We start from the raw sequence: 26,618 nt of genomic DNA on the forward strand, positions 1-26,618 counted from the left end.
TTCAAAAGAAGATTATAGAGTGATGTACAGGAAAATATCAGGAATTATTCCATCAGCCTTCACAGGAAAACATTCATCTGTAAGCATTATTGTTGATGGCAACCATTATGCATATAGTTCCAAGAACAACAGCTCTTCTTCTTAACACAGTATTAGAACAAGAAACACCTACTGTTTCCATTTTTTTTTTCTTGAAGGTGGTGAAACTATTACTTTAAATCATTCTGAACAGGACAAAAAAAGAGATTTTTTAAATCTAAATGAATCTCTATAATGCAATAATCTGTTGCATAAAACAGTTTTGAAGTGCACTGTGATTTTTATCAAAACTTGTAAAATTCCTATAAAATGAATATTTTTCTTATTTACTGAAAAATATGCAGTCATATTCTTCTTATATGATGTTTTTAAGAAATAAAATATAAAAATGATACCTTTATTAATAACCTACATTTTAGAGCAACACAAACAGAACTCTATTAGACATGTTAAGACCATATATAATTTTCATCTTCATTACATTTTGTAATGCATTTTACAGCAGATATGACTGATTTTTCCTTTCAAATTAATTAATGCATTTTAAATAATCTAGCCAGGGGTTTAGCTTAAAAATAACATAGTTCAGGGATGGAATTGGTCAGCTGCATAGACATTTGGTCAGTTTTTCTCTCCCTCCTTTCCCCAGAGCTAAACTTCTATTCTCTTCAAGCCTCATGTCTAAGTGACTTGGGATTGGATTGCTTTGAGATGCTCATTTTTACTTTGAAGGGGCTTGGTTTCCAAGGGAGCCAAAAAAATACCTGTTCTCTGCTAATCTGCCATCCTTTGGATTTCTCAAACTAGGTATCCAGAAGCATAAATCGCGTTAAAAGTGTAGGCTTCATTCTGGCATCTCTGCAGTTGCAAGACTTATTTTCATTGCAGAATTGAACTGATGCAGATACATAAATCTCAAGAGTTGGAATAATGATCAGTTCAAGATGTTACTTTTCCAGCTGTCTGTCCATGCTGCTAGCAGCGGTTACTATTCTCCATCAGCGGCAGCAGAACAGGAATTGCTCAGTCCAGCGTACAAGCTTAATCTGCCGCCGAGTCTTGTCTACTGGAGCTGTGTGTCTATGAGTAGTTTGAAACACTGCTTCTAATAAGGAATGACATTATGCATCACATTGGAGCATTAACTCTGAAACTTGGCGATTGTTAAACTTGAAATTGTTCAGTTTCATTTCTAGTCTGGGTGTTGAAAGTATATAATACAGATAATATATACAATATATAGACCATAATACAATGGCCTGCCTGCCTTATCAATTTACTTACAAGTGCTTGCTTCTAATCTCTTGTCCAGTGACTTGCAGGAGCAAGGCTTGGGAAAACCCTGCTACTCTGTATGTTCCACTTCCACTCCCCGTTCCATCATGCTGCAAGTTCCCAACCTCCTCATTCTGTCTGATTTGCTAAAATAATTATAAAGAACTTACCTTTATGTCCACTCTTTCCTTACAGCTCCAGAAACAGCTGTCTGAGCTGGATGAGGATGACTTATGCTATGAATTTCGTCGAGAACGTTTCACCGTCCATCGCACTCATTTGTATTTTCTACATTACGAATATGAGCCTGCTTCAGACAATACCGATGTAACACTGGTGGCTCAGCTTTCAATGGACAGGTAGGGTAAATCTCTTGTTCATCGGGAAGCGTGAGACAATGAGTATGTTCATACAGAGAAATCCAACTACGTAATGCTTGGGGAGAGAAAAAATTCACTTTCATAGAAACTTGGGTGTCATAGTGTATGACCTTTCTTGAATTAGGAGTAGCACATGTAGATATCACACATGCATCCAGACTTCAGCTCTGCAGTGCACACACGAGTGTGGGTAGAGCTCATGAGAGGCTGAATACTGGAACTGCAGGGGTTGTTATCTGTCAGGATTGTGAGGCATTATTAATTTGTGGAGTTTTGCGGCAACTTAAAAAAAAACAAAAAATGTTTGTAATAGACTTGAGCAAGCAGTTGTGGCTGACCAATTTTTACACACAGTATTACCTCATTAGACAATGTTAGTTTTGCTTTCATTGGCATTTTCCTTGCAGAAAATTTCACTTAGTGATTTTTCTCATAGTGAAAGTCAAAACTAAACATTTTAGTTTCAAATTGGGAAGTTGAAAATAAAAGTTTGGGGTTTTTTTAATGTGCTACTATGAAATGAAAAATCTCCTTTTGAGAGGAGTCATTGCATTTTTATACAAATGTTGATTTTCAGAATAATGTTTCTAGTTTAACTCTTTTCAACTTTCACTTCTAATGTAAAGTGGAATTTAACTGGTATTTCATTTGGGGAAAAAAATCCATTTCATGACAATTCCACCTGCACCTTTTTGATTCCTACCATTGCAATGAGTTGTCATTTTCCAGAAGCTCTGAAAGTGCAGTCTGGATCAACCAGCTTTGTGAAATTTTGAATTGTCAGTCTCCTTTTTCCTTCTTCTTCTCAGTTTGAATCTAGTCCAAACTTTGTAGTTACTGCTATCAGAGTGGGTTACAAAACCGGTCAGAACTCCTTGAATATCAGCCAGAAACTGATATTTCATTTAGCTGAGAACATACAGAATACAACATGACCCATGAATACCACCACTGCTACCCCAGTGGAAGGTCAGCAGCATTCCAAGAGTCACAGGAATTCAGATCAACCAAACATTTACAGCCTGTTTTAAAAATAAGCACGAAAAACTGAGGGCTATTCTGTTTCGCCAGTGCCTCTGCACTGCATCCTGCACATTGTGTTATGATTTGCTATGCACATCAGTGTCTGTTCTATTGATTTTTAATTGAGGAAACATTTCTTAAGTGTTCACAAACCTTTGAGTAAAAAACTAAAGACATAAATTAAGCCAGACACTGAACAAGTGCCACAGTAAATCAGTAAAACTGGTGTATGCACATGGTATATTTTCCCCCCAGAATTTAATTCAAAACAATGAGCTGGGGCTCAGTGCTGATTCACTGGCACTGATGCAATGTCTGAGCATCTGTTTCCCTTTCTGGATCCTCACTGGGGCACATGTTTTTATTGATAGACAGAACCACACATTTTTATTCAGGAAGAACAGCCCTCCTGATACTGTGCAGGAAAAATTTTCCCTGCTTCGTTGGTGTGTTGCTATAAATTATTGATTTGAGTTGGAAATAGTTTCTTTCAGCTAAAATCAATAAGTAATACCATACCAAAGAACTGTTTAGCTGCTTTGTTTTCTTTCACATCTTTTAGTTACTGCCTTTTTTTTTGTATCTTCTTTAAACCACTTTTATTAAACTCCTCCAGCGTAGCCACAGACATTTAAGAATAGTGTCTCAGATGTAAGATGACATGTACATAAACAATGTGCTATACGCTACATTCCTGCATCATTCTTTCAACTGATCATCCAAGATGAGGAAAGGCAAAACAACAACTCCCAGTGTCTCCAATTATAGTCCTGTTGGAGTTGAGACTGATGTGACTATCATGACAGGCTTATGTTTGCCTGTGCTGTAGGCTTGGGGAATGGAAGAGGGGGATGTAGTTTAGGAGCTAACATTACTGTCTTTAGATAGAAGCTCTGAGACAGACTTCATCCAGTGTTGTTCGTTATTGGTTAATTGTCACCTTTTATAGTGATGTGACATTTTCTTGGATAATGGCTTGTTTGCATCACCATGGTTTTCGTGCATGTGTTTTGGTTAGGGAGACTTTTTAAAGGCATGGTATGTACCTGGGGTTCAGAAATCAGCGTGGGAGTTGCAAAAATACGAGACCAGGATGTGGACAAGGAAAGACGGGATAAGCATTACACTAATTGAAGTCTGGGTGAGAATGAGTTGTAAATAGGTTGAGTATTCTTAAGAAGAAAAGTGAAAACAAATAATTTCACAGAACTCTTGAATTCCAGCAGAATTCTCTTGACTGAAACAGACCTTTAAAAAAATTTACCAACTAAATGATGACCTCATTATTGTGCAGTACAGGAGTGTATTTATTTTCTCTAGAGTCCTTAAGAGAATGCATTCCTCAAGACCGTTAACAAAACCAAAGTAACTTGGTCGTGTTGTGCTTAGAAACTCGTAATTCTAAGTTTTATGGTCAAAGGAGACTATTGTAACAACCTAGAGACAGTAGATTATGAGCATCACCCAGCAGTCCCTGTATCAAACTCGTGGAAGTGGAGCCTGTCCATGAGAACGACGCAGCAAAATGGAGTATTCTAAAGGGCACTGAGCTGTCCGGCTGGAAATTTATACCAGCAAAACCCAGTTCCCACTTAGCTATCGTGAAAAGCTTTGCAGGCATTATCAGGTGTGCCATTTAAATAAGTTATGTATGCCATGTGTCCACTGCTTGGAGTCCTTGAAAGGCATTTTGCTGCATTTCTTGCTAGGCAAGTATTCCATTTTTAAAAGGCTGCCCTAAATCTGAGTGCTGATGAATTGGAGTCTCCTGATTAATAGGTTTCCACTATGCTGGAAAAAGACACAAAAAAAAAAAAAGTATTTTTCTCTATTTATTATTTGTACAATCAAAAGCCTAAAGCCTTCAGATACTTTTTAGATCTCTTTTATTGATTTGTGTTTCTAATTCGGCTGTATGTTTCTGGCTGATAATAACCTTTGTTTCAATAATAGATAAAAAGAAAATAAAGTACCAGGTGTAGACTAGTAAAGGTAATATCTCATACCTAAGAAAAAATGATTATATCGTCTTGGATGTCATCACGATCATTCAGAAATGCAGGAAAAAGCTATTAATGTTAAAACAGAATGTGTGTTTGCTGGTATATCATTCCTTTCTGCTGCAAAGCTTAGGGAGATAGTAGGAGGGGGAAATTATTTTCTCTGATTACGATGATACAGAAAACTTTTCTTGTGTTCTGTATAAATATTAATAGGAAAAATCTAGTAATGTGGATTTTGAAGGGAGAGAAGATAATCATATTGCATAGTCTCTTCTCCTAATTTTTAATAGAATATCTGGCTAGGCTGCATAGGTTCATTTCCCTTTGTATTAACTCAAGAGGCTTTGTAATCAGTCCTTGCTGTATTTTTGGGTGGCGTATCTTAATCTCTAGGCAATTCTCTATAAATTACCAAAGTGCTTAAACAATTTTGACCAGACTGGGTTTGATTTATGTTTGTCTATGAGATATTTTGTTGTCATTTTCATCAATAGTATTGTAACTGCTGGAAGTTTTAAAAAATACATATTGATACAACCTGTTTTAAAAATTATTTCATGACATTTGAGATACTGCTAAAACATATACAAATTAGTACTTTAAATGATGATTCTGTCTGAAATGTTCTTAATGATATTCCGCAGCAATGCCATGTCTCTCCCTCCTCTCCTTACTCCCTGCACATAGTAAATCTCATTTCTATCGATGTGTCATCCTTTTGCCCTTTCCCTGACAGTGAGTTTTCTTCTAGTCAGTGCAAATGTTCATATAAGTCAGTATTCCCTTGACCTATCACTTTTAACAGCTTTTAAGATATGACTAACTGCCTTGCAAAAGTTTGGGCGAGGTTTTCCTAAACAGGAGGTAAAACGATCTGTGGGTCTGTACACCTTTCTCCTCCACAAGCTTGTTGAAGAGCACTAGTATGTTAGTGTGTGAGACTAGCTTGACCTGAAGTGTGAATTGTGCACTAGACTCTGTTTAAGATTACAAGACACCTATCCTGAAATTAGATCCACATGGACAGATACCTGCAACTGCTCAAAGCTGCCATCAGATGAAGTCACGTCGTCCATGTGGGTTTTCCTGCAGCATCGATGCTTGAGGCAGAAAGGATTGTGTTGATTTCACCTAGCTTTAGGTATCTGAGTTGTGGATGTGTGTATCTGAGCTAGGGCCATCTTGGGCTCCCTTGTATTCAGTGGAGAGAAGTGGGCATATCTATGGTGCAGTCCATCTGTCCAGAAGGAGACATCAACTTAGATGAGATGAATTGTGCTATAGAAATATTTATTGCTTTCCAGAGCATGTGAAATGACCCCAATCTGTCTCACTTAGAGACAGATACCTGCACTTGATCAGATGAACCCAGGCAAAGAGTCCCAGACAGGGAGACAGCCTTTTCTTATTCTCACCCTTCCTCTTTCAGGCTCCAGATGCTTGAAGCCATCTGCAAACACTGGGAAGGCCCAATCAGCCTGGCACTCTATCTTTCTGATGCAGAAGCCCAGCAATTTCTGCGCTACGCCCAGGGCTCAGAAGTACTTATGAGCCGCCACAATGTTGGCTACCATATTGTGTACAAGGAGGGCCAGTTCTATCCTGTGAATCTCCTAAGGAATGTGGCCATGAAGCATATCAGCACACCATACATGTTTCTGTCTGACATTGACTTCTTGCCCATGTATGGACTCTACGAGTACCTCAGGTAAATGGACGGTGGAGGGATTCCCACTGTCACCTGCGTTTTCAGCCCCTCCACACCCCACCCTTCTTGCATATTCCCAAAAAAATGCAGTTTGAGCAGATCTGAAAGAGGCAACTTATAGATGTTCAAGGTGTAGCAATGCCGAGCAAGGCACAAGAATTTTTAGGGTAGAGGAAGGAGCCCTAACTGGAAGTAAAGCAATACAGTTATGGAAGAAAAAACTCAGGTCTAAATGTAAGCCCCGTTAGCCATCAGAATAATTCCCTCAGAGCAGCAGAAGGATCAGTTTGAAAATTGAACTGGACTATGTATGTGTGAGAGCATCCTGTATTAGCAGAGACATGAACTGGACAATTTACCTAAACATCCCTGGTTCTTAATGTCAGTGACAGAAAAAACATGCAAAGCATTACTGAATTTGTTGTCCCTGTGACACTCTTAATCCAGTTCCATATCTTGAAAAGAGGGTGATAGCATAACCGGCTCAGAAATACAACTGCCACACCAGCACCTGTCAAGGCAAAGTAATTAGCATAAGGAAACTGGGAAGGGTAACCTCAGTGTCTGTTGTTTCATAACGAATGTGAGCAGGTTGGGCTGAGCAAACTGCAGACCTCTGGTCCATTAACTGAGCTTTTTTTCATAAAGACCTTTTCCCCCTGTAGAGGCTGGTCATCTGTGGCCAAAGCATAGAGCAAGGAGGACACCCTGTGGCCAGACAGGAGGATTTCAGTTCCTGAGTCCTGAGCAGTTCTGCTTTTCCTCTCTCTTCTAATTTGGTAAAAGTTGATCAAAGTGTTCCAGTGATGGTCTGCCTGTAGGTGATCCCTTTCAGTCCGTAGGCCTGGGGTTTTGGAGTGTAAAGGGAAATATACCTTCCAGTAGCATAAACTTATGGAGGAATTCCTTTGTTTCAGGTTTAATAACTCAGTAAGCATCTTGTTCTCATTTCTCCCTCATGTGGAGAATTAACTGTCTTTTTCAATTTCTGCATCCACGTACGGGGCCAAATTCACTATGGCTTTTAAGACACTGGATTTCAATAATATCACTGAAGTTTTATCACACTATGTCAGCTTGTTTCCCACTTGTTTTAGGGATATTTCTTTTTGACTTGTGTTATGAGGACTCAAAAATAATTCTGTCCCTTGCACACATTAGCTGTCTCAAGACACATGTAGAAACAGTTGTTAGCTTTTCTGTTCTTTGACATTAGTGTTGCATACTGTTACATTTCTTCAGATCGATGCTGGACACAGTAAGGATAGCAGCTGTTGATACTGGCATGTAGTACTAAAAAAGCAAGTTGTTTCTCCATGCTGCTGCGCAGTGCACTGATGGGAGCCAGTACTGAAAGGAAGAAGAAAGGAGAGAAAGTGGAATGATGTACCACAATATACTGAAGATATTACAACCATAGAAATAATTCTTGTATGGTGATAATGTATTATAGGACTAAATGCACAGTGATGCCACCCATTGGTGCTGTTTCAGAAAAAAAAACAGATTCATGCTGAAAGCTGTTGCATCCAAGACCTTGTGTTATTCTACCAGCCTTTTGTGAGGCCCGTACCACCTTAATTCTGACTGTGAGTCCCTGTTGCCTGGGAATATCGAAATTGCTAATCTGCTACTACCAGCTCTTTAAAAAGGGATTGGATTTTTTTGTATGTGGACTAGAGGCTTTTGTTGCTTTTTCAGTAATGATTTTTCTGAGCAAAATAGCAGGGAGGTGCAGTGAGATTATTTTAAAAATGGATACCCTGTATCTTTCTGCATTGACTGTTCCCACCGCCTCTGCAAGTAGCTGATTAGTGCTATCTACCTGAATGACAGCGATTGTTTGTTAGAGACGTAGAAACATTTTCATCTTCATTTCCTCAGATAGAACAACCATAAGCAAATAGAAATAGTGTGGTGTTTCAGGCATTGCTTCGTATAGGATAAGCCAGACAAGTCCCTTTCACTGCAAGTTTGCTGATTTACATATATTATATATTGTGTCTCTACAGACAATATATTCTCAGAAAGAAAGGAATGTTGAAAAACATTTTCAATATATTTTGAAAGTGTTGTATGTGAAAGGTTACGGCCAGTTTTGAAGGAGGAGCTGATGGTTACCTGTCCCTCTAGGTATCTGTTGCTAGCACTTAGATTTGTGCTAACTGAGCTTTTTCACAGCTGCCAAGTAAGACCATATCAATGCTTTTAATCTCCATCAAACCCCCATTTTGTCCTACCTTACCTTTCTGTGAAGTACAAAAGGAAAGAAATGCATCATTTAAAGATTTCCTGTTTACGAAATTCAGACACTTCGTGCTGAGTCAAAGTCTTTTGTCACTTCCCTCATTAGTTACTGAGGTCATCTTGTCATTGCCCCAGAGGTAAAGGCTCTTTCTGGTTCCTACAAGTAAGGTGTGTGGGTCATCCTAAAGGTTCTTCTAACATAAAATAACTAGACAGGCTGCTTATCTACAGTTGTCACAGCTAGCATTCAAGTTCTTCCTGACACATTTGTGTGAAATACGCCCTTTGCTTCCAGTGACACATTTAGCATAAATTGGGACCTGGCATCCAAGCTCTGTCCACAGGTTTTATAACTGTCCCCTGCAACATGAGTTGTGGAGTATTTCTGGTTGTTCTTCAGCATCTCAGCAAGAGACACACTTCATGTTGTGCCTATTGTTTTTTGTTTGTTGGATGCCTTTGTAGACTATGTATTCATTGCTTTTGCAGAGAGGAAGAATGTTCTAATGAATTCCACAGTGGACTGACAACTCTCCCAGTTCTTACCACAAACTCTGTGACTGCTGTATTCGTTGATCTCGAACTAACCACTTACCGAGTCCTGATGGTGGAAGCTAATTTGAATTAATGGACTCTTTTTCTTTTTCTTCTTTTTTTTTTTTTCTGAATTCGGTGCTTTAGGATTAGGTTGCTAACCCTTTCTGTGTCTGAGCTTCTCTATCCTCCAGAAATGGGAATGGTGTTACTATCTGCCCCCATGAGGATGAGAATTCTGTGTTAATTTTTGGAAAGGACTACGGAGATGAAGAGATTGATATCAACATGATGGAGTTCATTCAACCTGTCAGTAGACTCTTGTGATTTAAGATGCATTTCTTCCATGCTTTGCGAAAAATAGGGTTGATTAGTAGATTTAGAAATTTAACCCAACCTTCACTGTGTCAGAATGACATACATCAGGTCTGAACACAAAGATGCCTAGGAAACGGTTTCCTGGACAACACTAGCAAAGAGAAAGCTCTTCATAAAATCATATATCCTTATTTTGGGGTTTGGGGAAAAGGACAGATAAAGGAAAATGGATACTGAATTGATATTGCTGAATCCAAAAAACAGCCCTCATAAGAATAGTGCAGGAATTAAACAGTTTACCCATTGCTAGTTTGCAAAATAACCAAATGTATTCCTTACATTATATTCCACATACCTTGCAACACCAACAGTGAAAATTTTCCTATTCTAAGTATCACAGAACCAGTCAACCAGCAAATTGGCACCTCCACTCAAAACAGGGAAAAAAGTCAACCCAACAGAAAAGGAAAAGCAGATTTGCTTCCAATAGGAAGAGGTTAGATTTTCAGCTGGTTGTCCAAGGAGCAGACCGCCAGCCAAGTTACCAGAAGAAAATGGAAGATCTTTTTTTCTCTACCAAATCCTCCCTGCCTTTATCACAATTCACATGGCCTCTGTTGTCCTTTGTCACTCAGGTTCAACACCTGGATGTCAGTACTGATTCCTTCTTCCCCTTACATTGTCCTTTATGTCGTCTAGTACACATCAAAGGCAGGCTGTTCTCCTCGGAGGTCAGTGCTGCTGGACTTCTTCACTGAGTGTGTCTCAACTCCCAGCTCAGTTTTGGTGAACCCCTCCATTTAGGCTTGACAATATGCACCTCAAATGCTCACATAGCTCTTGAAAATATTTCTGCAGAGATTATCCCACTATGTTATTTCACTCTTGAAGTACCTCCACTAGTTCCTGTGTTAGACTACATCCACTACAAGCATCTTGTTTTCAGACCTCTGCTTCTCTACATTTACCTAACTTTTCATATTGACCTTTGACAATGCAAGTGATTTCAGCCTCTTGTATCAGTTTGTTCACTCTGCCTTCTGGTTTTCTTCATAAAGAAGAAAAGAATTCTTTCCAACAGTTTTTCCATTGACACCTATCTTAAATTTGCAGATGACAAGAGCAGGGATTGTGCAAAAAGGGTTATTGATAACCACATCATTTCTGTGCTTGTATCCCATATCTTACAAAATGAGACACATTCAACACTAGGTTCAACACAGCTTGCTCTGTCTGACAATCTGCTGTTACCCTTGCTTGGTACCTCTACCTACTTCAGCTTTGTTCAACTTCAGACTGTGAACTTGGTGGTCAGGATTGTCTCCTACTTTTTGACAGTGCCACGCACACCAAGGCCTTGATTTTTGCCTGGGACTTTTGAGCTCTCCATCAAACAAAGAGATAGCAACAGCCATGAATGGAAGCTGCTGTTTCCTTGCAGAGCCCAAAGGGTGAGCATCACTGCAAACATTACCTACTCCTTCATAGAACTGAATCCCCAAAGCTGTACTGCTCAAGGCTGATAGATTGCACAGAGTCCAGAAAGCCTGAGATGTTGTCAGAGAAACTTTATTAGTGTGCTGTGCTTGCAGAGAAGGTGTGAAGAGGAAGAAACATTAAGAATGTCCTAAGAAATGAATGCTGGCACTGCTCAGTGATTCTGGAAGGTCATGGAGGCTTATTGTGAAGGAGTCATCTTTTTACATGCAGGTATCTTGGCCATTAGTGATGGTGAGGGAGAAGCTAGTGAGGAAAGATGCTGTTAAAATCCTTCAGTTGTGAAAAGTTCACTGGAATGTGGTAGGAGTTCTTTAAACAATGCAAACTTTGCAGTAAGGCGCTGAGAACAGATTTCTTTTTATAGAACAGGCCTACAGGGTGGTGTGAATTCTTTGAAATTCAGATTTTATTAAATAGCCCTGCTCTTCTTTTTCTCTGATGGCAATATAAATGAATTCTAGGTATTCTGGGCCTAGAAAAGTAGTTTATTTGGTCCTTCTGTTATTATGACAGTGATCCAAATGCCTTCATCTTATAAGGCTGTAGAGAGTTTGCTGCTTGTCAACATTGTCCTTGATTGCTTGTTGCAGGAACATAAAAGTCAGGACAGTGAATCCTGTTAAGGGGAACTGACTTTGACAGGGAGAGAGAGGCATATTTCTCATATGAAATATGAAGATAATGAAAGGAAAATCGAGACAGAGTTATTTTTAATGACAAGCATAGTAAGATTCAGTTTGGGGATGGAAAAGTAACTTCTTTTTCTTTTTCTTTGGGTTTTAGTTTGTTAGGCAAGAATAGACTGAATACCTCTGGCAGGCAGTTCATAAGGTTGCTAAGCTGTTGCTCTCCTGTGGCAGTCGTCCTAAGGCCCCTGTCTGGAGAAGGGCCCTACTGTGCAAAATGCAGTATGGCCACACACACACACATACTCACACACCAAACAGTCTCTGCCCTGAACAACTTGCAGCAAAAGAAGGCAAAAAGCAAGGTATCTCAGCACATCCAGTGCACAGCTCTTCTCTGCAGGAAACAGCCTCTTTGCCCTACATATAGAGCCAAGCACGAATGAGCTTTGATCTCTTGGTGCTACCATGCACATGATTAACAAAAGTCAAAAAAAATACTGCTAATTTACAGTTTTGCTGATTTGCACCATGTCCTGCTGCAGTAGATCTGTGCCTTGCCTTGAACAAACACCGACCGTTATGGCAACAGTGTTCTTGAGGGCAAATATCTGGTCCATAGCGGTGTTAAGGTAATGCTCACCTTGCAGGACACACAGAGCTCTAAAGCAGAGGTAGAAAGCAAGTATGATGGCACAGCGCAGGACAGAGAATAGCTAGGCTGAAATGCAACCAAACTTTCCAGCTCCTCACCTTGTGAAGTCCCACAGAGTCCTAGATAAATCCCATTTTTTCAGAACTGCCATTGACTGGGCAGCTCTTTACCACATATGTAGTAACATTCAACTATGTTGCTCTTACAGAGGTGGTCAATTGGCCAGGCTCAGAGTGCTAGCTCAGCTCTGTGCATCCCTGGATATGCAGGGCAGCATTGATCAGTCAAACACGCAAGCTCTTTTTGAACTGTGATTGTTCTCCCTGTTCTTAGAGCAGCAGATTCAAAAGGAGAGGAAAATATGAAACACCCCTGGGAAAAAATATGGGCCAGAGTTATATTTACGGTATCAATCTGCCTATTCTCTGCTCTTTACTTTGAAAAGCCAAGTGATTTGCTCAGTTTAAAATTTTCCTGCCTGTATTTGTTGTTGCTCTTTGCCAGGAAGTCCGTCACCCAGCTAGACCTGGCTAACACCAAGAAAGCTCTGATTGTACCTGCTTTTGAGACCTTACGCTACCGCCTCTCCTTCCCCAAGTCAAAAGCAGAGCTGCTATCTATGTTGGACATGGGAACCCTCTTCACATTCAGGTAATGGAAAGTACTTTTGTTGAACCTGTGGTCATTATCTCTAAAGATGTTTTTGATGTTCTGTGAATATTTGATTTTTCTCTCTCACTGTCAGCTAGCTAGCTCCATTAAGAAATCCACTGGAATTCTCTTTCCCTTTTCATAGAGAGGCAGTGAACAGAATCGTATGTGGATATATTCCATCTGTAAGCTCAGCATTTTATCTAGTATTATAATCCTCTACTGAAGGACTTCAGTTGTTAAATTGAATTTGTTTTATTTTCATCATTTTTTATTGCGCTACAAAATCAAGCGTGACCATTACACTCATGTGTGTGTAATTTGCTTTTTGGCTGCCAAATACTATCTGGATAGCTGTGTCCCTCATGTGACCAAAAATAATTTCTCTCTGCTCGTTGGTTTGCTTCCTTACTGAGTTACTGGAAAAACAAACGCAGGCTTGTCATGTGCTCTTTTAAAGTGTGAAACATATGCTTAAATAGCTAGAACTATTTAGAGGTAAAAGTATACTCTGACTAGAAGGTGAGGAGCAAAGAACACCTAAATTTGGAGCTCCTCTCTGAAGCAGACTCCTTTTGTGGCTGTGAACAAGTCACTTCTATTATCTGCCAGACTCTTCAGTTTTAAAATGCAACTACCAGGGGTTAACTGTCTCTTGGGTGTGTGTGGTGAGATCTGATTAGCAGACATTTGTAAAGCATTGCAGTGATGGGAAGAGCACAATATGGCCTTATGATATTGCACAGAGAGGGGGCTCAGGAGACCTGCGTTCTCTTCTGAGCTCCACTACTGCCCCGCTGGGAGGTGGTGTGCGAATCAGTTCACTTTCTTACATCTCTGTTCTCCATCTCTGAAGTGCCGGTAACAATGTTCACCTCTCCTTTTTTCGGTATTTTGAGATCTAGAGATAAAAACTATGAAAAAGCTAGGAATTATCCATGGCCGGTGGAGCTCTTTATCACCTCTCCCATCCTTCCCTTGCTTTAGAGCTTTCCTCATACTTCTGCCATTCTCTGTACTACACACCTGTCATTGCAGCAGCCACCCTTCCCTCATGTGGCCAATTGCACATGTCATAGCAAACAGCCTGTGTGAGCCTGGAAGACATAATTCTGGCACTACCCTACCAGTGACTGCCTTGAAGTAGAAACTTGAGGTGACTGAGAGGCATGCCTCTCTCTGGAAAATTATTTAAGGATACTGATAGAGCAAGTGCCTTTCACTCTCCCATCATTCTTTAACAGTCAAAAACGTACAAATTAACAAGAGATTTGTTGATAGAAAACAATTGTTTCTCCCATACTTGAAAGAAAAAATCCTTCCAGTGGAAAGTAACACCCTCAGGATTTTCAGATGTTACATTCCACCAGCAATCAAATTTTCAGCTTGCACAGCAGTGGCCTTCCACTACAGATTTCATCTTCCAGCTATACAGCATGTTGGTGTGTTCCGTACACAGCCAGATTTGCAGATCCTTTCTCAAGTCTCACTCAGGCAAAAATTTCTTTAACAGCAGTGGGAGTTTTGCCAGAGCAAGGTTAAATAAGAATTGAAGGACATGTGGTCTGTAGCTGGTGTACATATTAATGTAGGACACATTTTACAAATGCTTCCCCAGTTTGCTTTGGCTCATTTCATTGCTCAAATCTATCAACAGCAGCCACAAAGCAGCTGTGATCTGGGCTGAGAATTTCCACCTCCACCTTCAAGGTGTTTTAATAACGCTGCAGTTCGAGGCTGAGCGGGTGGGAGTGAGCTGGGGAGGACTGCTGTGACAGTGATTGCTGAGAGCGCCTGCAGCATCCCAGTCCCTCACACCACACACTAGATTACAATCTTTCCCTCACTGAAATTGCTTTTGTCACCTCTTTTCCAAATGGTGACCTTTTCTACCTCTGGGCAGCTAAGAAGTACAAAACAGCTCTGAATTACATCCCCCAGTCACCGCCAGAAGAAAAGGGAAGACGTGAGCATCGACGGCTGGCAAGGTGTGCTGTGTGGAAACCCTCCGCGGCAGTGGGTTGCTCCATGCCAGCTTGCTGGCTTTGTTTGCAAGTGCTGGCTGTGACTGTGCCTCACGAGGGTGGGTCCGCTCAGTGCCTGGGTAATAGCTGATGAACCGCAAATGTACTGCCAGCGCCGCTTTCAGGCATCAGGAATGCCACAGCTGGTAGAAGACGCATCGTATTGAGAAAACATAACCAGCAACAACTGATTAACTAATTAACTGATTGCATCCACAATCCAGCAAAATGTTTAAGCATCTGAGAACAGAACCAGGGAAGTTTTTCTTCCACCAAATCATCTTTCTCACTGTAACAGGAAGCTTTAAGGGACATGGCAGGGCAGAAGAACACTTTGAGAAGAATAATGATTTCGTTTTGCTAACTTTTAGCGAAGTTTACTATAGTGTTGAAATTTTATTTTAAATAAAAGCAATCGATAATTAAAGTAAGATGAAACATTTGACCCAAAGCAGCAGGGTTTTGTGCAGTTGTTTTCCATGCACCGTGGGAAAGAAACTCATCGTCATTTTACGGAGATCAAATTATTTGGTTTGGATTTGTCAAAATTGCCAGCATAGTGAAAAATACGTTGTTCACAATTTTCACAAAGTTCTCCTGTGAGTCAGTGAGACTGAGTGTGGCCTTAAAATTCAATGTGTATTTAAATCTTGAGTAAGAAGGTCCTGAGAGGAAAATTAAATTTATTCATTTGTCCTGTGAGATGGGAGACCAATACAGACAGTGAACCACTTCTCACAACTGCGTCACCACGGGTAAAGTCTGTTGGAAGTTACTCACTCTTTTATGGTAGCTTCCTCTACATGGACATCCATGTAACGATGTCTGCATACCTTACTTTGTAGTACATTTCACATGATGATCAGCCATTGGCGAAGACCTAGCTCCAGCGGATTATATGTGTGTGTATATATATATGCGTAGAGCCATATATATTGTATGTACAGATATGTATGTAATCCTGAACTCTCACAATTCTTGTTTCCAGTCTAATTATTCCTTTATAATTAGCATGTGCACACCTTATTTGAGCATCCTGTAGTTATTTTCCTCTTTGTCCTGACCTTGGCCATCGTTCTGTCTTCCTCTTGCCCTCCACTCACATCAGTCACTCTGAAGAGGCAAGTAGATAATCTGTGGTATTATTTTGTTGGTACAATCAGGTCTATTCCTTCCTTTCTGCTTTGTTTGTCTCTCCAGTCTCACTTCCGTACTTTCCCTTCATTGTCTCTTCCACGTATTTTTTTTTTTCCTTCTGGTCAGCTCTCTTGACTCACAGAGGTTATACCTGAGCTGCTGTAACTGCTTACACTGCTTTCCCCAAAAAGGGTGGAAAGAAATTGATGGGTTTATGCTTAGTGTTGTGTTCCCCCCCTGTTTAAATCAGTGGGAGAGTGTAACTAGAATAGCAGCAGCATTTGACGGCTTCTCTGCAGGAATCTCTCAATTAACCAAAGTTTATATGGAGCTTTGAAGATACTAATCACTTCATAAGTGTTTAGTAGTCATTATTATTATTATCATAATTAATTTCAAAATGCCAGAGGTAGGATGTTAGAAGATACAGCATCCTCCACAATCCCATACCATTTTACACCCCACATTGCAATTGTGCTTTTTTCCAGCATAGATTAGTGACTGGGTAGGTTACCAACTCATTTCCAAAAGAGACCAAGAAAATGGATGGGCTTTTTGGAGATCATTCCAAATGGCATTAAGGATTGTAAGCATCTTTGTGAATCTGGCACTGGTTTCTAATAATCTCTAGGGAATTCACTGTCCATTTTTTTAATACTGAAGGGCTTTGTTTTTCCAGGTCCCCAAGCCAGATATCTGAAAGTGATGCAACCTGTTTACAGTTTGGAAATGCAGCCTTCAAAGGACCATACATTACTTGGGAACCCAGTGCTATCCTAATAATTCTGTCCTCCTGCACTGCCTCTCACCAGTTAGAGTCAGTGAAGCTGAACACCTCTCTGTTTTTCCAGTTATAAGCCATACGAACATACAGTCAAAGTGGAAATTCCAAGGTTGTGATTTTATGTCCCTGTTTTTAGCAATGGCTTGCAATGTTATGAGAATTTCTGGGGTTGAAACATTACCTCAGGTCCTAATTCTACAAATCTTCAATGCTCAAATCCCTTTACTTTAGCGCATGAGTCATCCCTGTGAATTCAATGTACCTTACATTACAAACTGGCAGGATGTTTGTTTTGCCCCTTCTGTTACACATCTCACAGTGTTGTAATACAGATGGCCTGCTATGCCTTTGTTTCATTATTTAGTCTATGAGTCTGCAGAAAGAGCCTGTCTCATTGATTTTTGGAAAGGTGTAAGAAGAAGTGGGCGAGAGAGTCATTGACCCTGGCACTAATGGGGTGGATTCAAGCTGTGCTTGGAAGAGACCTGCTGTGGCCTAAACAAGATTAACGAAGTATAAAAGGATCTTTTTCTGTAAATCAAATTGATTACCTTACTCGGGATCACATGGGTACTCCCCACAATGTAGAAAGTACAGCAGAAAGTCTTTATGTAATATTTTACTTATTAATTTATTTATGCACTTTGGCTCCTGCCATAGTAATAACAGTAATTAATAAAACAGAACATCTATCCAGAGCTGCAGGTGTCTCTCATACAAATTATAAAATTACCTATAAAATGGATCATGAATGTCACTCTGGTGTAGAAATAGCTAATTTTAGGGACCTTACCTGAGCTACAGAATTTCATACCGATTTTAGAGCACTGATACAGACGCTTGGTTGCTAGGAACGAGGCACAGCACTTTGTAGTGCAGATGAACTGTCTGTGTACTTTGTAATTGTTTCTCACATAAGCATTAGGTAGTGTTTTCACACTATCCTTCGCCAACTAGATGTGTTTAAGCATTGAGCACATAGAGGCTCTGGGAAGCATGCTGGAAATAGTCCTAGAAATTGCCTCCGATATGTCCTGAAAATGATGGTGTGAACTGTAAGCTAATGTCCTTATTTTTGAGCATTTCATCTAACAAGTAACATTTTGCTGCCTCGCCAAGATGCATTCTATCCAATTGCCTCCCCACGTCCGTGCCATTTATGTCTGTTTAAGGTACCACGTCTGGACGAAAGGGCATGCGCCAACGAACTTTGCCAAGTGGCGAACCGCCACCACCCCCTACCGCGTTGAGTGGGAAGCAGATTTTGAGCCATACGTTGTTGTGAGGAAGGACTGCCCGGAGTATGACAGGCGGTTTGTTGGATTTGGCTGGAACAAAGTAGCTCACATCATGGAACTGGATGCACAGGTGAGGAGACACAGCCTGCATATCTCACCCAGGGCTGAGCAGCGGGGTTGTTAAATGAAATCCGTGTTCTGTAGAAAGGTTTCAGGCTTTGCATCACCAAAGTGCTCATCTGGCCTTACTGAGGTGCTTAACGAGTGCTTCTTGAGTTGGGAGCACTTAGTTTAGTCCTTGTCAAGCATTAAAAGGAGAACTGAGTCTGAGTGAGTTTATTTGTCAGTGCTGAGAAAGTTGTGTCTCAGTGGCACGATCCCTGCAGTGTCCACCTGCTGCCCAACAGTGTGCCTGAGCATTGCAGCACTTCTTGCCAGTCACCTACTAGGGGATCTGTAGACCTAGATGGAAATTTTTCAGTTAAATAGAGGCTGGTGAGTCCCAAATGCTAATTTGGAATTCAAAAAGTAATCTTAAATTGAATCCAAGGCAAGCATCTTCAATTTCTGGCTTGGATTTACAGTGCATCTCTGCAAAGACAAGGACTTTACATTTCCAAAGTCTGGCTGTGGGGCAGACTCTAGAGGATGCAGGCACTTGATCCTTGGGCTACCTGCCTCTTGGATCTGTGACTTGGGATGGAGCTTCTGGGCAGAATATATAAAAATAAGGATGCAGAGAAAGCTCGAGAGACCCAGACTGGCACTAGAGCTCTCAGAGCTGCCAAGGTCCCTGCCACCGACCTAAATCTTAGAGACTGGCAGTGACTATGGCTCTGTGGGAACCTGGTGCTGCTGCTCACTGAAATGGCAGGGTTCGCAGCTCTCTGCTGTTCTTGGATGTGAAGCTAACTGCTGTGCTAATCAGCAGGGTCTGGGTCATGGCATTTCTTTTTATTTTGGGGTTTGGGGGTTTTTTTTAGTTTGTTTTCAGTCCCAGCTTTTGAACTAGTAGCATTTCATGCTAACCAAAACCCATACTTTTTGGCCATCTGAATCCTCCTATGCTAGCTTCTGCTATGGATACGGAATATAGCTGATCCTTCTCTGCCCACCTCTTACCAGTTTACATGAAGCAGAGTAGCATAAGGCATGCAGCAAGTTACTGGGAGATTGTGTCTCTGGGGTGTGGGCTACACGGTATTTGTGTGCAGGCACATATGTGGGAGGGTTATTTTCTACTTCTGCTTATAAAACCACACAGTCACCTTGGGCTGGCCAGCACTTGCCCTCTGTTTGCAGAAGGGCATTCCCAACAAACTTGTACCTACTTATGTTAAGAAAAAATTATTACAGACTAGAAAAAGAGTTGTCCCTTACATTATTGTTAATAACAATACTTTGCTCTGCTATAGCACTTCAATTTTCCAGTGCACTTTCCAAACACTAATCAATTAACCATCAGTTGTGGAGAGTGCCAGTATAATGATTTATTATTTGTTAGTCTGGGTAACAAGGCTTATGTTCCCACTGGCAGCTCTCATCTAGCACTCACAATTTAACTCTTCTGTTCAGAGATATTTGCCCACCATACAGATTCACACATGGGAAATTGGAACATTTTTCAAAGTTGATCATAGCGCAGATATTTTAAATGGCCATTGGGTTGGAACTAACTCTGGGGTATTGTTTTTCTCACTCTTCCAGCCTTAAAAACATTCTCACACTGAAAAGAAGTTTCATTTTCATCTGTAGCAACGTGGTTATTGGCCTGTTCTCCCAGAAAATCAGCCTGGAGGGGATGTGGGATCGCACAGCTACCTCCCCCTATGGCATTCCTCTGCTTCGGGGTGTCCACAGATCAGGTTGCTGCCAGCTGCTTGGCTGGCTTCATTATCAGCAGGCAGAGCAGCTTCTCAGTTGAATTATTTCACTGCTCCTCACAACTGCAGTGTCTGTCAAGAGAACTGTTTCAGACTCCTTACCAAGGGCCTGTGCCACTGCCGTCCTTCAGAGCAGCACACAGCGTGGAATTAATCATCATTATTATTCTGGGGGCATGCAGATGTCCACTGAGCTGGATGCTGTACAAATGCATAGATAATGACAGTCTCTGTCTAAAGAATTGATAACCTGTGAGGTAGGGACAGAGGTTCCTGCAAGTGCATTGCTTTCTCAACAGATTTTTCCATGTAGTAGGGGGACGGGTCATTAGGAAACCTTTCCCTGCTCTTCCATTGACTGTGGAACTAGACTGTGAGCAATCCTTTTTCCAGGACCCCAGCCCAGCATCATTTCAAAGGGGCTTATTAGCAGCAGACTCGTAAGTTTTTGGAAGGCTTTATGTGCCTGAAAGCCTTTCAGAGGGATGGGAACATTTCTGGGCTGAACAATTTACACTGCAGAGCATAGATGGTCCCTGACCTGCAGGGTTACAGACTTGAGATGCAAACAGAGAACAAAGAAATGATTGTATGAGGGAGGTACATCTTCCTCTGCAGCTTCAGCCCTTAGTTTAAAACGTCTTGTAGAGACGTAGTTTGTAGTTTATCAGCTCTCCTCACTCCATTGTGCCAGCCTTTGTTTTTCTGTTTGCTTCTCTGTTAGTTCTAAGCCTCTTCCAGCTAAATGAGTTCTGCATGTGATCATCAGATTATTTTGCTCTTGCTGTACATTTGTCATCCCAGACAGAAGCTCAGAGGAGTCCATTCCCATATATGACACCATTGTGATTTGGCACAAAGATTTACCACTTTAGCACTGTCTGGCAGGGAACAGGCATTCCCATAATGAGAAGGAGCAGCCATGCAGCTGCATCTGCACTTAGCTGTCCAACACATGCTACTGTTTCATAGGTGTCTCTGGGAAGGCACTGCAGCCATAGCTACACTTTGGGCTCACCAATAACCACTGCCTGACTTGGGAAATGGATCTACATTGCATTCTGCTCACTTTTTTCCATTTTGTTTGGGCTTCATCTTGGGCTGTGTTGCTCAAGCACTTGGTTTCTGGTAGCATTGTAGCCCAGCAGCTTTCAGTCTTTTCTGGATTGATCATATTTTATTAGGTGAAGAAAGATTTATAGGTGAAACACTCATGTTTATTAGCACAAGTGTGTTCTCTCCCATAAATCTCTTTCCCTAATAAAATATTTTGGAGTACTCTCCCTCTGTGCTGCAGATACTCTGTGTCTCTGCACAGACTCCTAAATCTACAAGTGACTAGACTTTGCAAACCAGGGGAAGTTGTACACCATTTCTTTTAAAGCCAGCATGTTCTGTGGCTGTTCTTTCCCTGCCCAGAGTCTTATGCAGAGATGGTTAATGAGTCAATATGGCAACAGTTGTAAATAGAAGCTGCGTGAGGACAATAGGAAATTTGCCTGTGGAGGCTTCGAAGTTTCTTTGTCATTTGCATCCCATACAACTCAGACTTTTTGAAATTCCATATGAAAAAAGAGGTAGCATCCTAGTGGTTAGGGTACTTCACTTGGCTATAGAATACTGCAGTTCACATCCCTCTCCTGCGCAGTCCCTTGCAGGAGCAGATACCTGTTTCTTACACACCCTACACTAGTGAACTTTCAGCTTGTCTAAGAATCAGTCTTTGTCTAGCTTTGCTCTAATGAGCATATATTTAATTACAAAAATTCAAAAAATCTAAGAGGAGTAATAGAGACTTAAATGAACCATCATTTTTAACAACAGAAACTGTCAAAGAATGTGGTCAGATATAAATAAAGAGAATTAGGGAAGTAGTTTTAGAGGAGAGGGGAAATTAAAACAGCATCTTATACTTTGTGAAGGAGAACTTGATTGCATAAAACCTTCTCAAAGCATATGGAATTAGCAGGTCCATTTTCACACGTCGCCTATAAAAGATATCGTAGTCTTCCCTCTTTTCAGGTTTATAAATAGTTTTGGACAGTTTTCTCACTGTAAGTATCTTAGTATACAGGCAAAGCAACATATGTAGTGCAATGGATGCCTTTGTAAATATAGCTTATTCCAGAATCACAAACAAGATAAATTGTAGGGGCAAAAACATGCTTTTGCATGGATGCTTGAGACTCAGGCTGTGTGCAGTCACAGCTGTGTTGGTTGCAAGCACGCTACTGCAAAATCTGTGCTGCAGACGTGGCTTCAGGCATGCCTTTAGTACTGTTTCCCCATCATTTGGCTTACACGGAGAAAAACATTTCAAAAGAGAAAGTAGATCTTCCATAAAACCAAGAAAAAGCAACTTTAAAAAAAGAAGGCTTATTTGGCATATCTGTATGGGTTTGTTGTTTCTGAGACCCACACTGAACTGTTACATGATGGAGCATGTTTGACTGAGGAGGTACGGGAGAGATGCATTGCAGGAGGGCTCGGGAACACCCTCACAGCCGGTGTCTTTCTCCCCCAGGAGTACGAGTTCACGGTGCTGCCCAACGCCTACATGATCCACATGCCACACGCCCCCAGCTTCGACATCACCAAGTTTCGCTCCAACAAGCAATACCGCATCTGTCTCAAGACCCTGAAGGAGGAGTTCCAGCAGGATATGTCGCGCCACTACGGCTTTGCAGCCCTCAAATATCTCACGGCAGAGAACAACAGCTAGCACAATGGAGCCCGTGTGCGGGAAACAGGGACACCGGAGGGAGGAGCCACTCAACGTTTGGGGCCCAGTCTTCAAACTTCGAACTGAGAAATACTTTCTGTTTTTATATCATACCCGGCAGTTCTAACAGTAGAAATTTGAAGTGACATGTCTTCGGACTATGCTCATTCGTCCCTTCCCCGACTACCCCAGGCCCTTCAGCTTTAGCATTCGTGAGGTGTCAGCGCGAGGGGCGGCCACACGCCCGCCGTGCCGCTGGAGGTGGGGACTGGGCAGGGGCGGGGAATGCACACTGCTCTCCTGACTGCAGAGCAGAGACAGACCTTCAGAATATAGGATTTCATGTTGCTATTTAATAATTTGACATGCTTTTTATCTGTAAAGGAAGATCTTCGGGTCACTGTCCTGTGAATTTCAAATCTGCACTACTCTAAAAGGGAACTTTCACCTGTGAACTTTCACAGGGGGCCCTGTTAACATGGATGACCTTGTTAATGCAGGATGAGCCAAAGGTCTGAATTAGCCTTGAAAACGAAGGGGACACTTATACAATACTGCACTCCAGAGAAGGTGTGTTACTGGTTTAGGTGTATACATGATACTGGTTGGTCCTTTATTCTCAAATTAGTTGTTTTATCAGGAAAATCCCCTATACCCCACCCTGCCTTTCCCCCAGTCCTAAATGCTGCTCCTTTCCTTGCCAAGGAAATGTCTCCCTTGTGTTTCTTTCCCATCTTCAGTTCTGGTGGTCCAGTAAAGAAGATCAGCAGCTCTGCCAGAAAGTGAACAAAACTTGTCAGTGTAAGGTCTGTTTTCACCAGAGCAACTTGTTCGTGTGTGTTTCGTAAAATAAAGGGCCTGGCTGTAACTCTTTATCTTTTTTAGGCAAGAATTGGATTTTGCCTGTAAGGCACGTTGTGCGGGGGGATATTGATTTGTAGGCTCATTTCAGTGCATGCCCATCTGTGAAGGCATTGGGCCTTGGGCTTTAAGTGGACTTCTTTGCTGAACAGGGATTATAAACATGGCAACTAGTAGCCTTGGTGCTCTCCTGCTGCCTGCTGCAAGGTCTCAGAACTACTTCGTTAAAGGAGTTTATAATTAAAAGGAGCAGAACTGTTAGGAATAAACTCCCCATTCGAGGGGGAGAAAAGAATGTGTTGGGAATCTGAGTGTGAGTGTTTGCTTGAACGCGGGCTGGTCAAGTTCACAACTTCGGTACACACAGGAGTTTGCTGGAGGGCGGACAGGAAACCTAACAAGCAAAATGCAGAAAACAAGACACTGGACTTTTTACCATTTTCTTTATTCTTCACTATTAATGTTGTGTTTACATGGGATGAAGAGATGAGGTTTAATGCACTACCCCTTGCAGGGCTATTTGTAATTTCTGTTGCAATGTTAATAGAGAAAGCAGAAACAACTCAGTGAGAAACGGTGTCTGTCTCCCTACCCCAGATCCCCATACAACCACACGTACCAATACTACTGCCTGAGTTGGGAAACGGATCCACATTGCGTTCTGCTCACTTTTTTTCCATTTTATTTTTCAGCCACTGGACCTTGTACTTTCCTCCTCACCTCATCCCTCTAGAGCTTGGTTTTATTTCTAACCTGACATTTCATGAGAGCTTTCTGTTACAGTGGAAACCACGCGGTTAAACCAGACATTTAAACTACAAATATCAGTTCATCATGCTGTGTATATATAAGAAAAGCCAAAAAAGGCAACATTTTTGACAAGAAATAAAAAGGGGCGGGAGGCTACGTGTAATTTTAACTTTTTCCCTTGAGAGTGTTGGCTGCATAAGAATGCATCACTGCATAATTTTCCAAAGTGCTTTTCTTCTGTTCTTAATGGCTTTATGTAAAGATTTACATAAAAAGCTGAGAAGAGCTGGGAAGAAGTGAAATGAGTGCTCCATCCTGGCTAAGATATATTTTTTAAAAAAACCCAAAATCTTAACTCCCCAAGTCCCGTATTACTCACCATTAAGGGCCCAGGTCTCTGCATTTTGAGAACGAGAAGAACCCTGCAGCACAGAGTCCTGTTGATTAGATAATATGGAGAAAGATATCAAATGCTGATCCTAAGAGAGGCTAACACTGGTTGTACCTACATAAAATCTCCAGTCAGAGCTTCAGTGTGGCCACCATTATGTTTCATATATATTAAAAACTCGATTTCCAGATGTACATTTCTCCTTGGCTTAACAATGTTGCCCAAGGATGGACTGGATTGCCCTGCAGCAGCTTAACCTGTAGCACAGATCTGTACCTTGTTTGGGTGTGCCATTGTCAACACAAACATTTTTCTCTCCTCAGTGGTCCTGAGATGCGGATAGGGGAGCAGGGAGGTAATCATTTGCTACTTGCGGGTCTGTACAGTGAGTCGTGGGACCTCTTGTGTAGGCTTAGGTGTGCTGGCTGGTGTAACTGGCTCAAAGATTGGTAGTAGGTTCAAAGAGCCCCTTTTTTTTCCCCTTACAGACACTGTACTGACTTGTACCTGTCACGTCATGTTTGTCTATGCGCTTTTCATAATTTGGGAGGTGTGGGGCTTGGGTTTTTTTAACACATTTCAGCCAATTTACATGATAGCAAATTAGGATTACATATCTGTCTGTAACTGCCAGGGGTCCTCCAACACCGTGAAAAAAATGCCAACAACAACAACAAAAGTCCCCAACTCAGTTATAACACTGACTGTCTTCCAGTCCTCTACTGTAGTAGGCATTTGCTAGCAACTTTGTTACTTAATTCTCAGTTTTCTCCTAAAGTCTTAAGAAATATCAGACAAACCTGATGACTTAATGCCTTTGATTTATTGATTTGTTCCACCAACTTCTCTCTTGAGTCTTCAGTCTATGACCTCTCCTTATCTCTGATATTTGGAAAGTGTGAGTCTCTCATTTAGATATCACTCCAGCACCCTCTGGTGAAGACTGATGCAAATAAATCATTTAGATTCTTGGCAATGTCCTTATTGTCTTTAATTGTTTCTTCTACTTACTGTTTGGGGTGGCCTACCGGTTATCTCCGGTTTTCTGCTTTTGGTGTACTGAGCAAATGTGTGTTTTCAGTTTTAACTTCCTACTATTTGCTCTTCAAATTCTCTCTTAGCTTGCTCAAACTCCATCTTAAGTATTACATACCCTCCTTTCAGCTTTACAAAGTTTTGATTTCCGTTCTCTGAAGGTTTCCTGTTTGGCCTGAATAACTTCTAAAATTTCCAGTTTAGTCATACCAGCATTTCCTTGTCCTTGTCTTCCATTTATCGAAGGGAATACCATACTCCATGGCTATTTATAAGTCCTTTCCATTTTTAATCTGAGGATTTCAGTTTTCCTTTTCTTTTTATTTAGGGCCACTGGTTCTTTCTTTAAAAGGAAAAAGGAGGGTTTGTTTTTAATTTTTTATATCAAATATCACCCTACTAGGTTTTGGGGGGTTGTGTTTTCCTCTTTAACCCACCTAAATGCTAACCTTTTCCTAGTCAAGGGACTAGAAATAAAATTCTACAAAATTCTTTTGTTCTTCTAATTTGGGGTATTATCTTGACACATTTTGTTCTGTGTCTCCCTTTTCCCCCTCCACTCCAAAACATTGACACGTGAGTCACTGCAAACTTTTCAGTCCCCTAAGCCCCTTCCAGCACCAGAGCCTGAACTGCGTATTTCCCAGCACCTCCTGACATCCCACCACATTTCAGGCATAATTATTATTCCAAATAATAATCTGCTGGCTGGCACCAAATCCTCGTATTTTTGTTTTCATGCTTCTCCCTTTGATATAACAGGCTTTGCAAGTTCAAGTTTTAGGCAAAGCACTTGCCTTTATTTTATGCCTTATTGTAACCCTCTCATATGTT

General features: G+C 41.1%; 1 protein-coding gene across 5 annotated transcripts in view; it reads left to right on the plus strand.

Annotated features, from left to right (window-relative positions):
- Positions 1–22,747, plus strand: part of LARGE1 (LARGE xylosyl- and glucuronyltransferase 1) — a 205,837-nt gene extending 183,090 nt beyond the window's left edge. For 3 of the 5 annotated variants that reach the window (XM_075717525.1, XM_075717542.1, XM_075717548.1), the window contains 5 exons: positions 1,510–1,673; positions 6,150–6,428; positions 12,813–12,959; positions 18,077–18,272; positions 22,550–22,747. In XM_075717525.1, coding sequence (XP_075573640.1) covers positions 1,510–1,673; positions 6,150–6,428; positions 12,813–12,959; positions 18,077–18,272; positions 22,550–22,747 — 984 coding nt within the window. The remainder of the gene's footprint in view (positions 1–1,509; positions 1,674–6,149; positions 6,429–12,812; positions 12,960–18,076; positions 18,273–22,549) is intronic. The other 2 variants (XM_075717532.1, XM_075717555.1) reach the window with 1 other exon arrangement.
- Positions 22,748–26,618: the final 3,871 nt, after the last annotated feature.

This window comes from Pelecanus crispus, chromosome 1 (assembly GCF_030463565.1).
Source record: "Pelecanus crispus isolate bPelCri1 chromosome 1, bPelCri1.pri, whole genome shotgun sequence".
In the NCBI taxonomy this organism is placed as follows: domain Eukaryota; kingdom Metazoa; phylum Chordata; class Aves; order Pelecaniformes; family Pelecanidae; genus Pelecanus; species Pelecanus crispus.